This window comes from Dromiciops gliroides, chromosome 2 (assembly GCF_019393635.1).
Source record: "Dromiciops gliroides isolate mDroGli1 chromosome 2, mDroGli1.pri, whole genome shotgun sequence".
Lineage (NCBI taxonomy): Eukaryota > Metazoa > Chordata > Mammalia > Microbiotheria > Microbiotheriidae > Dromiciops > Dromiciops gliroides.
In genome coordinates this window covers 41007163-41018384 of record NC_057862.1, presented here as the reverse complement: position 1 = coordinate 41018384, position 11222 = coordinate 41007163, and the positions used below count along the sequence as shown (strand labels likewise).

The following is an 11222-nucleotide window of genomic DNA, read 5'->3' as shown; positions in this document are numbered from 1 at the left end:
AGGAGAGCTCACCTTTGAGTTGGGGGGTGGGGGGCTGGGGAAGACAGGTTTGAGAAAGAGAGATGACTGGTTCCTCCAAGATATCAATTATTAATTATTGCCAAAGGAGATACAAAATCAAAGAAAGTTAGTTTTGTGGGGGAGGTACTAGCTGCTGGGCATGGGGTACAAGCAGAAAGGGCCCCATGTAGGAGATGGCATTCAGCTGAGCTTTTTAGCAAACTAGGGCATCTAAGAGGTGCCCCTCAGGCATGGAGGGCTGTCTGTCCAAGGTATGGACTAGGGAGAGCTGTCACATGTTAAGGTAGAATGAGGCCAGTTTAGGAAGGTCAGGGGTTCCCAACCTTTTTCGGTTCAAATACCCCTTGGGGAAGCAAACCTTCCTGTAACTGCAGTCTAAGATGAAGGTAAATAAATTCAAAAGTTTATGTATGTATTATACCACATATATGTGCATAATAGATTAGTTTTTCACAAGGAAAACCATTTGCAACATAACATTTAGTATCACAAAGTGGTTAACCACTTTGTCTACTAGAACACAAAATGGTGGAAGATGTTGTCTCTTGTCAACCAATAGTTTTATTTTCAAAAGCTTTTGAAAGAGATAACCCCATATCATGTTTCACTTTCAGGTTTATTGCTTTGGATTTGGTTGAGAACAGGGCTGAGAATCCTGATTCGCAAAATAAGTTGTTATAAACCAAATTCAACTTTGTGAGCATGTTCATTAAGACTGGGATATGCTTTGACATAAAAAAAGGTTGTAGCTTCATTGATTGGAAATCAATTCAGTTACAGGTTATTGTGGGGCTCAATTAGCTTATCTTTACCTGGACTGTTGTTGAATTTCTGTAGTACATGAAGGGTTTTGTATCCAAACCTTGTTTATTTAGTTTGGGCAAATAGGAAGTTTCAGATGTACTTTTTTCATTATCATCCTATCCCTTTCTCCTCACTGTCCTCTCTCCAATCCACATTTTCACTAACACCACTATGTTTGGAGTATTTCATCAACCTAATCTATTTACCAATAAACTATATATCCCCTTGACAAGCATCTCATACCCCTGAGATATGAGTATCCCAGGCTGGGACCTGCTGAGTTAGACTCTAGCTTCTTAAACTGTGGATCTTGACCCCATATGGGTAACTGAATGTGGGGGTTGTGAAAAATTTGGCAACAGTAAAAGGTTATGTATACCTGTTTTATATACCTATACCAAGGTCGTGTAAAAATTTCCCAGGCAAAAAGGGTTCTCAAGTGAAAAAAGTTTAAGAAGCCCTGAGCTAGACCATAGATTAAGTGATGACAGTAATGTGCTATCAGACTGGAATTGGAAATTTGACCCAGGTTATGAACCTTCACCTAGCAGACCCCTGAACTTCCTTCAATTAGGCCTATCCTGACACTTCCTCCCTCCCCCAATCTCCCAATTAGTAGTGACCTATCTCTGGAAATTAATTGGACATCTTGTTTTTATCTCTGAATACAGGTCCTTAGTAAATGCTCATTGAATGTTCTAATGTCTGGCTATTCTATATCCAGTACCATCTTTCATCATAACTGCATAAATTTTGTAATCTGGTAGGGACAGTTGGTTTTTTGTTTTTAGTATTTTTTGCTAGCTTGTTTTTGAAATTCTTGCTCATTTTCTTTTCCCCATTAATTTTTTTATAGTTTTATTTAATTCCATGAAGAAGCCTATAGGCCTGTTGTTCGATATTGCATTAGTCTCAGTTACTGTATTTCACAAAGTTGGAAGCCAAAACCTGAGGCCCAACTCACCATTAAGAATTCCTTCTACAGGGCAGCTAGGTGGCACAGTGGATAAAGCACCGGCCCTGGATTCAGAAGGACCTGAGTTCAAAGCCAGCCTCAGACACTTGACACTTACTAGCTGTGTGACCCTGGGCCAGTCACTTAACCCCCATTGCCCTGCAAAAAAAAGAAAAAAAAAAGAATTCCTTCTGTAATATATATTTCCAATGAGGGGCTATCCAATCTTTACTTGTAAATTTCTTGTTATAAAGGGACCTACTATATCTCAAGATATATCACCTTGGGGGTCCCTGTAATTGTTGGGAAGTTTATTCTTACATTAAGACAGAATTTTATTAGCATACTTAATTTTGTTGGAAAACTGATTCTGGGTTTGCAGTCCTTGGGTTTTTAATTTTATATATAGCATATCTCAAATCTTCCTTGCCATTCTGGGGAAAAACTTGATGTGATAATTGACTGATGTCCTTTGGCATGTCATATTTGTCTTCTTGTCCCATGGCCTCCCCAGTCATTATTATGCTTAAGATTAAAATATTTGGGGGCAGCTAGGTGGCGCAGTGGATAAAGCACTGGCCTTGGATTCAGGAGGACCTGAGTTCAAATCCAGCCTCAGACACTTGACACTAGCTGTGTGACCCTGGGCAAGTCACTTAACCCTCATTGCCCCACCAAAAAAAAAAAAAGATTAAAATATTTAGGAGAAAATTTTTAAGCTTTTCCTCTTTGGGGACATACATGTATGTATATATAATCTATATATCTATTTATAAATTGTTTTAATAGTTCTGCAACTTTTCTTAGCTGGTATTTTTGGAATATGGTGTTCATGTTTATTTATTTATTTATTTTTGAGTGAGGCAATTGGGGTTAAGTGACTCATCCAGGGTCACACAGCTAGTAAGTGTTAAGTGTCTGAGGCCAGATTCGAACTCAGGTACTCCTGACTCCAGGGCTGGTGCTCTATCCACTGCGCCACCTAGCTGCCCCTCATGTTTATTTTTTTTAGTGGTTCTGAGATTGTGTCTTAATCTGCCACTTTTTTTTTTTTTTTTGCGGGGCAATGGAGGTTAAGTGACTTGCCGAGGGTCACACAGCTAGTAAGTGTCAAGTGTCTGAGGCCGGATTTGAACTCAGGTATTCCTGAATCAAGGGCCAGTGCTTTATCCACTGCGCCACCTAGCCGCCCCCAATCTGCCACTTTTAATTCACATAATTTCCATATTTTAAAGTTATTTTCTAAGCTTTTGCTTTTACTTCCTCTACATTATCTGTGATTTGGTTTAAAACTTTAGGGCCTGTGTTCTTTATTTCATCTATAGATCCTCTCAGTCTTTGTACTGTGGTCTCCATATTTGTCTTTTGAAGATAAGGTAAGGCATTATTTTCTCTTGATCTTTTAAAATATCTTTAAATTCTAGTTTAATTTTTTTACTTTAAACTTAATTCAAGCTTCAGTTCTAGGATTTTCTTTAACTACAGCAAGCTCTTTTGTTGACTTTCTTGCCAGTATTCTTAAATTCTTTGGATCATTTATCTACTTGAGGATTTCTCAGGATATCTTAGAGTTTCTTTTTCCATTTATATTTCTTGTTGTGTTTTTGTTTCAGGAGTTAGTCACTTAAAAAACTGTGAGCATTCTTCTACAGTTTTCTCATTTTCTTTTTCTTTTTTTTTTTGGTGAGGCAATTGGGATTAAGTGACTTGCCCAGGGTCACACAGCTAGTGAATATCAAGTGTTTGAGGCCAGATTTGAACTCATGTCCTCCTGAATCCAGGGCCGGTGTTCTATCCACTGCGCCACCTAGTTGTCCCCAGTTTTCTCATTTTCTAATAAAGTTTGTTAAACTGAATTTTGGGGAATGACTTTCATGTGTGGCATTTTAGTAGTTTAGCATTTCCTTAGTATACTTCTATTAGTATTGCTCAGGGGAATGTTAAGTGTTCCAACTTCCTTATAAGTTCACTCCACCATTTTCAAGAAGCTTTAGATTATTTACTCCTATTGTTTTTATAAAATTGTCATATAAATTACGTAAATATATATACATATACAAGTATATATATTTCAAAAAAGAAAACTCTAAGCTTCATAAAACAAATTTTCCCCGTTATTAAAAACTGCTTGTGACCACATGATATAATGTATATAATGCTAAGATTTTATTATACACAAAGTATGAACTAGTTTCCTTTTCTATACAGAACTGAAAAAGCAAACTCAACAAAAAAATATATATATATTTTTCAAATTGAATTCCCCATAACCAACTATTTGGACCTTTTTTTTTTCCTTTTGGAAGAAAAAATATTACAGTTTCTTTCATAGCTTATTGTTTAGGGAAGAGTCTCACATAAGGTCACAGACTATTAAGGATATATTTAAAATATTGTACGGTCATCCCTGCATTTTGTTTGTAGTTATTGGTTTGGAGGGTCTAGCTTCCTAAATTTACATGTTAAATCTTTACTAGCAGTGCCTTTTCCTATTAAAAACATGAAAATGTACAAATGGAGTTGTAAAAAGTAAGGAAATATTTCATTCAATATTTTCATTAAATGAAGGAAATATTTTCTCTTAAAAAATGAAAAAAGAAACACCTAAGAGGAAGTGGCTACTTTCCATGAAGGTTCCATCACTGAGGAAAAACAATTGTCATGAGCTTATCCTTTTCACGGTTACCAAGGAAGTTTCTTCCAAAAGATGGAATCAAGTCTTTTGCATTTTATCCCATGGACAAGTTCAGCCTTTGACACCTCATTAAACAGAACAAATCCAGTTTCTGTTACTTCTTTACAAAAAGCACTTTTGTCCCACTGACAGAATCCATTGACTTTGTTCTTTGAAACATGCTAGCCATGAGAAAACTCTAATGGGACATGGATGAAGCCAATCAAGAGAAGAAACTGATTGAGCTTTGGAATGTTTGATATATTGAATTGGTCTAGCATTCATTATGAAACCTAAACCTGAGCTGGATCCAAGTCCTTCCGTAATTTATTGTCCATTCTCTATACTTTCCATATCTATATGTCAAGAAAGCCACTTGTCTTTGGTGTCCATGCTCACCTGGCTTAGATTCCACACTGGAAGGCTCCACAACGATCTAAATTATAAGACGCCACCACCAGGGCATACATTAGCAGGGGTGAAGGCATGTGAGCCTGCGGTAGCTTCTCTAGCTTCAGGTTAGGGTTCTCAAGTGCTCTACATTGGTCACATCTTTATGCAGGTGGCTTTGGATGGCTGTCTACGTAAAGTTATGCATTGGCAATTGCTGCCCCCTCGACACACCTGGATTTTTATTTTCTTCAATATTTCTTGTCTTCTACTTTCCGCCTAATTTTTCTCCCTCTTCCCTTTGTGGGTCTCTTTCCTAATATCTTGGGATGCGGAGGAGGGAGAAATTCTGGGGACATGGTGAGTCAAGAAAATACTTATGGATCAATGTGAGAAAAGATGCTAATTGGCATTTAGTGGTAAATTGGCAGAATGGATTTATAGCAGACAAGATGCTTCTTAGATGCTTGGCAAAATTGTTCTTCCCTTTGCATTTACATATGTCATCTTATCTGATATGGAAATAGTCCAGTGAAGTTCTAGCCCTGGTTGGACCTCAGTATTTTTTAAGTAGTCCAAATGTATGGAAATTTATTTCTAGCTGCCCCTTGGGCTTAACTGGTGTGTTTCCATGAATGAATTTAATGATAAAGGCGGGTTATTTTTCAAGTGTTTTAATTTCTGCATTCATTTCAGATTGGCTTATATAAAAATTAAGATTACTGAATTACTTATAAAAAATGCATCAGACCCATAATAAAATTGAATATTTATTTGAATTTCTCTTGGTAACAGTATTCAACATCTTAGCAAAACAAACCAAGTTGTGAAATCTTTAAAAAAAAAATCTATCCATTACAAAAAAGTTAAAATAAGCTGTTTTCTGTCTTTCATGGCAAAAAGTGGGACATTGTCTATTTTAAAAAACTGCCATACACCAAGTAATGTTTTAAGAAATATATATTGTGATTCACATGATATGTTTTGTAGAATGTATACACAATATTTGAATGCCAATCTGAATGGAAGAGAAAAATGTGCGATAAAACACCACACAGCAAATTGGATGTTCTTAAAATGTGGTTTGAAGGGGGAGCTTGCTAGTGAATTAATTTAAAAGATCACCCATGGGATTAAAAACAAAATGAAAGAAAACAATAACAGGTAGGACTGAATACAGAAGACATTCCATGACACAAAGACCTTCTATGACACTCTCATTTAGCACCCCCTCACATCTGGCTGGTTATGCAGTAAAATTAACTTAGTAAAGTGCATCTTTTAAAGACTTGTCTAGTGAAATAGCATTTTCAAATATAAAACACTTAACACAAGACGTGCAATAACAAAAGTTAAATCATTATAGTGTAAATTTTTAAAAACTACTTTTAAAACTTTTGATTCACTAAAGAATAAAGATGTTAATGACGGTAGTGTTCACATTACTCTCCAATAGTATGAATTGTGTGCTTTTTGTTACTTGGCAAATCTTTTTTTTTTTTTTTGGGAGTCGAACAAAATTAATTCAGTCTAAGCAATACTTCTTCTGTCATTAATAATCCATTTCCTCTGGCAGTGCCACCATCTTTAGATTTTGGGAAGTTTTGGTGCGCTAACAACAGGATTTGCCTCCTGTAAGTGTCTCCTTCCCGCACTCTTGTAATCGTAAGTGCAGCCGTGCGTTTCTGCATATCGATGAGTTGCACAGAAATTGTTTCCACATCTAAAGCACAAAAAAAGTGTGTATGAATAGTCACATTTCTACGACGGGCACATGAAAGCACATGGTCTTGGAGCTGCCATTTTCTTCCCACTTAGGAAAACTATAGCCACAAAATAACCCTCAAACCCCATCGAGACCCCCGGACTATGCTACTTTAGGAATATGACATTTTACACTAAAACATTTTTCAGGTGATAGAAGTGGGGCTGGGTCCTCTAAAGAATATTAAAAACCACACCATAATGAAACAATGTTCAAAATTTCCCTTGTAACCTGTATACTTAGAAGGGTAATTTGGGAATTGCAGGTGAAAACCAAATTTGACATTTAAAATATATGAGAGGCTTTTTCAAACATGGATCAATATAAATGAAAAGATTGCTAAAAATAACGGCACAAGCAATGCTGAGCCCAGAAAACAGATCTTGAAAAATCTCTCTCCCACCTTGTTGGGGGAATGAGGGAAACTCTGAACTCAGCCCTTGTACACCTTGTCAGGGGCAGCCACTGTATGAGACCCTTTTGCTTAATTGGTTCTTTGTTATAAAAGAAGGTTCAATCTGGAGAGAGAGTGGGAGGGAAGAAGCTCATCTCCACCTCAAGAAGTGACTAGGATGTAAGTAAAGACAAAAGGCATCATCAATACAACTTTTAAAAAAAGATCCATACCCAGGCATCCTGTTAAACAGCCTCAATTACAATACCTAAATAAGCCTAAGGGGGACAGTTCTCACTGGACTCATTAGTACTTATATGGATTTAAAAATAATCATGAAAAGAAAAAAACCAGAACTCAATGCAAATGCAAAAAATAAACTTATTTTCCACCCTTAACCTTTGATCTCTTCAATAGGAAGGTTCATTAAACAAAAACCAACTATGTTGTCATACAAAGTTTTGAAAAGATAAACATTTACATTGGGAAAGTAAAATTGTAAACTAAAAAAATTTGTGAATATGCTTCCAAAATTCATAAATGCAGTTTTCCTTATTTTCACGAAAAGTATCAACTCTACAAGTTTCTTCTCTAATAACAGTCTATCTTCCCATACTGAGGTTTCACCTAGATTCATCACCTATGCTCCTCTGTTAATGCATCTAAGAAATTCCAGGGCCTCAGGGGCTTTTCAAGGACTCACACATTCTCTCTGGCTATTATTTCAGGCCAATCATGAAGGCAGAACACCGTTTGCTTATGGTCAATTAATTTAACATCACCTAACAATGGAAATGTAAATAATTAAACTCCAGCTTTTGGGGTTGGGGCAGCAGAATCCTCATGCCAGACCACTCTACAAAAAGTATTTCAGTTTTCCCAACGAGGCAACCTGCCTGCATTCATAGCTGGTGGCTAGTCCCGTTTTCTTGCCACAAAGAAAGCAATGCTTGGATGTTTTCTTTTTGGTCTGAACAGGGGCTTTCACAGGGGGCAGATGATGGGTAGTTTCACCTGTTTTGAGACAAGACATGTAGATTAGCTTAGGATAAAACAAAAGTATATAAGATCCCATTCAGCACAACATATTTCCTGAAAAATCAACTAACAGTTTCAAAGTTATGGTAATCCTTGTTCAATGTGAAAAAAATCACTTTACCTTGTATTACTTAATTTAGCCTAAAAAAATGATTTAATGAACTTAAACACAAGATTTTTGTACAGAACTTACTCTATATTTTAAAAAGATTCAATTAACTAAGAACTAACTTGCATTTATAAACTAACAACCTTTGATCATCCATTTCCAGTAATTTTCAGTTGATGGGAAACATCCAAAAGTGTTGCCTGAGGACCAACAATTCGATTCCATTCAATTCACCTTTTTTAAGCATCTAAGTGAGAAACACTATGCTATACCTGGAAATACGGAGATTTAAAAAAATACACCTTCCTTTAAGGAGTGTACAGTTGGTTGGGGACATAGGACAAATACATAATGCAGTAGAAGTATGACACAAGATGGGGTGTGATGGGGCAGCATTAGGGAAATCTGAAGAGAAGGAATTCTTTTTGGGAGGGAGATATATGTGTGTGGGGGGGTGTTTTATGTGGGAGTACATGTCTAAGGGCTGCATCAGAGACAGCTTTATATAAGAGATGGGCCTTAAAGGCCAGTGAAAATTAGGGAACTGGTAACACTCTAGGCAGGGCTGGAAAATAAGGCTGTGGAAGGCCTTAAAAAGGGTTGATGCTATTTTAGAAGGTACCTTCTGAAGAAGGTGGCAGCTGAAGGATTCGGAGCAGGTAAGAAGTATGGTCAGACCAGGCCTTAGGGAGATTTAGAATGGAGAGGTAAAAAGACCAGGTAAGAAGCTGTTAAAAGAGCCTAAGCAAGGCAGGGGCAAGAATGAAAGGCTGAAAAGCAGTTCTCAAGGGCTTCCTAGGAGATAGGAGTCCCTCCACATGGGTGCAGACAACATAAAGGAGTGATGAGAGTCTGAATGAGGGTGGTGGCCATGTCAGTGGAGAGGGAAGGAGGTCTAGAAGTGATGTTGTGAGCGAACATATGGGGGTATGGGAGAAGAAAAAGTCAAAGATGATGGAAACTGATCGACAGGGGCATAGACATTCATTTTGTTTTGTTTTGTGGGGCAATGAGGGTTAAGTGACTTGCCCAGGGTCACACAGCTAGTAAGTGTCAAGTATCTAAGGCCAGATTTGAACTCAGGTTCTCCTGAATCCAAGGCTGGTGCTTTATCCACTATACCACCTGGCTTCCCCCTCGACAGGGGCATAGAATAGAGGAGATGAAGAATTCAGTTTAGATGTGTTAAGTTTGAGGTGCTGATAGGTCTTATAGTTAGAGATGACCAGCAGGCATTTGGAAAAGTGGGGTTGGGGGAAATTCAGACTTGATGTATGGATATAGGCGTTACTGATGAAGAAACTGAATGCAGATGAATCCTAAAGGTAAAGGTATAGAAAAAGAAAGAGTGGCTAGTACAATCTTAAGGGCCAGAGACAATTTAGGTGGCTAGAGGAGGATGAAACAGTGAATGAGATAGAGAAGGAAACACCTATGTGAGGAAAGTGAAGAGTAGCATTCACAGGAGTCAAGGAAGGAGAGAGCAGCAAGGAAGAAGGAATGGTCAATAGTGGCAAACAAAGGAGGGTGAAGCCTGAGAAAAGGACCAGTGGATTGAAATAATTCTATATGTCAGTGTAGACTGAAGGATATTTGCATATACTAAAAATCACGTCCAAAGCAAAATAGTAGAAAACTATGCCTTAAAAGAAAACGATACTGACTACCAGCAATTTCCATGCTTTTCCCCGACTAATGTTTATAAGCAACCATCGTTGGGTGTCCTGGGAGATGCTATCCTCACTGCACAACTTAATGTGGATGAAGTTGGCAAGTCTTTTGACCTTCCTTGACTTCGGACACACATCTGAAAGATGGAGAGATCTGCTTTGCCTTTCTCATAGATCATTGTGAAGACAGAGTACATAGGAAAGAGCGTCATAAAAGAATCATCATATAAGCATAAAGGAGTGATCATTATTTTGACTCAGCATTTTACAAACTATATGTGCTCAGAATACCAGATAACATCTTTCCAGAAAGGAAGGCTTATTCAGCAGAAGCAGCTGAAGAGGATTCATTTCAGCATCATGTATTCTTTCTCCAGTCTTTGGAGTAGCATCTTATTCAGTATTTCCCAAAACTTTTTATTCCACAAATTAAAAAGAAGTGATTTTCCCAAAAGACTTGGAACATGCTAGGAATAAGGATGAGATGGTGATGCTTCCCCACCCGGTCATGCATGCCTCCATCCATCCATCCAGCAAATATTTACTCAGTGGCTACTCTGTGGTCAACACTTCTCCAGCATGTTTACTTTCATTTCCACCCTTCCACAGTCTTGGTGAAGGGGAAGTTAATAAATCCAGGTCATTATATATATCGTACCCTGAACCTCTTTGGGCAGATGACTCTGTCCCCAAATACCAGCGCATTCCACTGCTATGGCTGGGAAAATGCAGCCAAACAAGTACACATTGAATACCTACTCTGAGCACCTTAGGTGAAAAGTACTAGTATTAGCACAAGTGGTCCTTGCAATCTAGGTGAGGAGTTAAAGGATACATCTTAGGAAACACAAGACCCCAAACATAAGATAAAAAAGGAATATGTATTTTTAAAGGTTTTCTTCAAGATATTATTGAATGAGTCTTTGAAATATAATTCAATCTTATCTATTCATTAATGCTGATTTAACAAAAGCTATACTTGGTAAAACTAGGTTAGTGACTACTTGAAGGGTTTTTTTTTTTTTTGAGGGGCAATGACGGTTAAGTGACTTGCCCAGGGTCACACAGCTAGTAAGTATCATGTGTCTGAGGCTGGACCTGAACTCAGGTCCTCCTGAATCCAGGGCCAGTGACTTATCCACTGTGCCACCTAGCTGCCCCCTACTTGGAGTTTTAATATATACTAATAGCTTTATTTCTTTTCAAATATTCTTTAGCTTGGTCTTCCTTCTAAATTAGTACAAATTAATGTGATTTTATAATTTCTTCTGCTTTTACAATTCTAGACTTGTGGTTTGTCATGACACATTAGGCAAAATCATAAATGACTAGAAATTTACAACATTTAAGTCTCTTAATTAAAACCACCAATTATAAAGTCAGTGATAAATTTATTAACATT

The 11222-nt window shown here is 37.4% G+C and overlaps 1 protein-coding gene across 6 annotated transcripts in view; it reads right to left on the bottom strand.

The window, feature by feature from the left end:
* Window positions 1-4047: 4047 nt before the first annotated feature.
* ZFAND4 (zinc finger AN1-type containing 4) overlaps window positions 4048-11222 on the bottom strand; it is a 69489-nt gene continuing 62314 nt past the window's right edge. For 4 of the 6 annotated variants that reach the window (XM_043989804.1, XM_043989805.1, XM_043989806.1 and 1 more), the window contains 2 exons: window positions 7900-8017; window positions 4048-6567 (listed from right to left, as the gene is read on the bottom strand). In XM_043989804.1, the coding sequence (XP_043845739.1) occupies window positions 6432-6567; window positions 7900-8017 (254 nt within the window). In that variant the 3' untranslated portion in view covers window positions 4048-6431. Of the gene's footprint in view, window positions 6568-7899; window positions 8018-11222 lie in introns of those variants that run through there. The other 2 variants (XR_006355067.1, XR_006355068.1) reach the window with 2 other exon arrangements.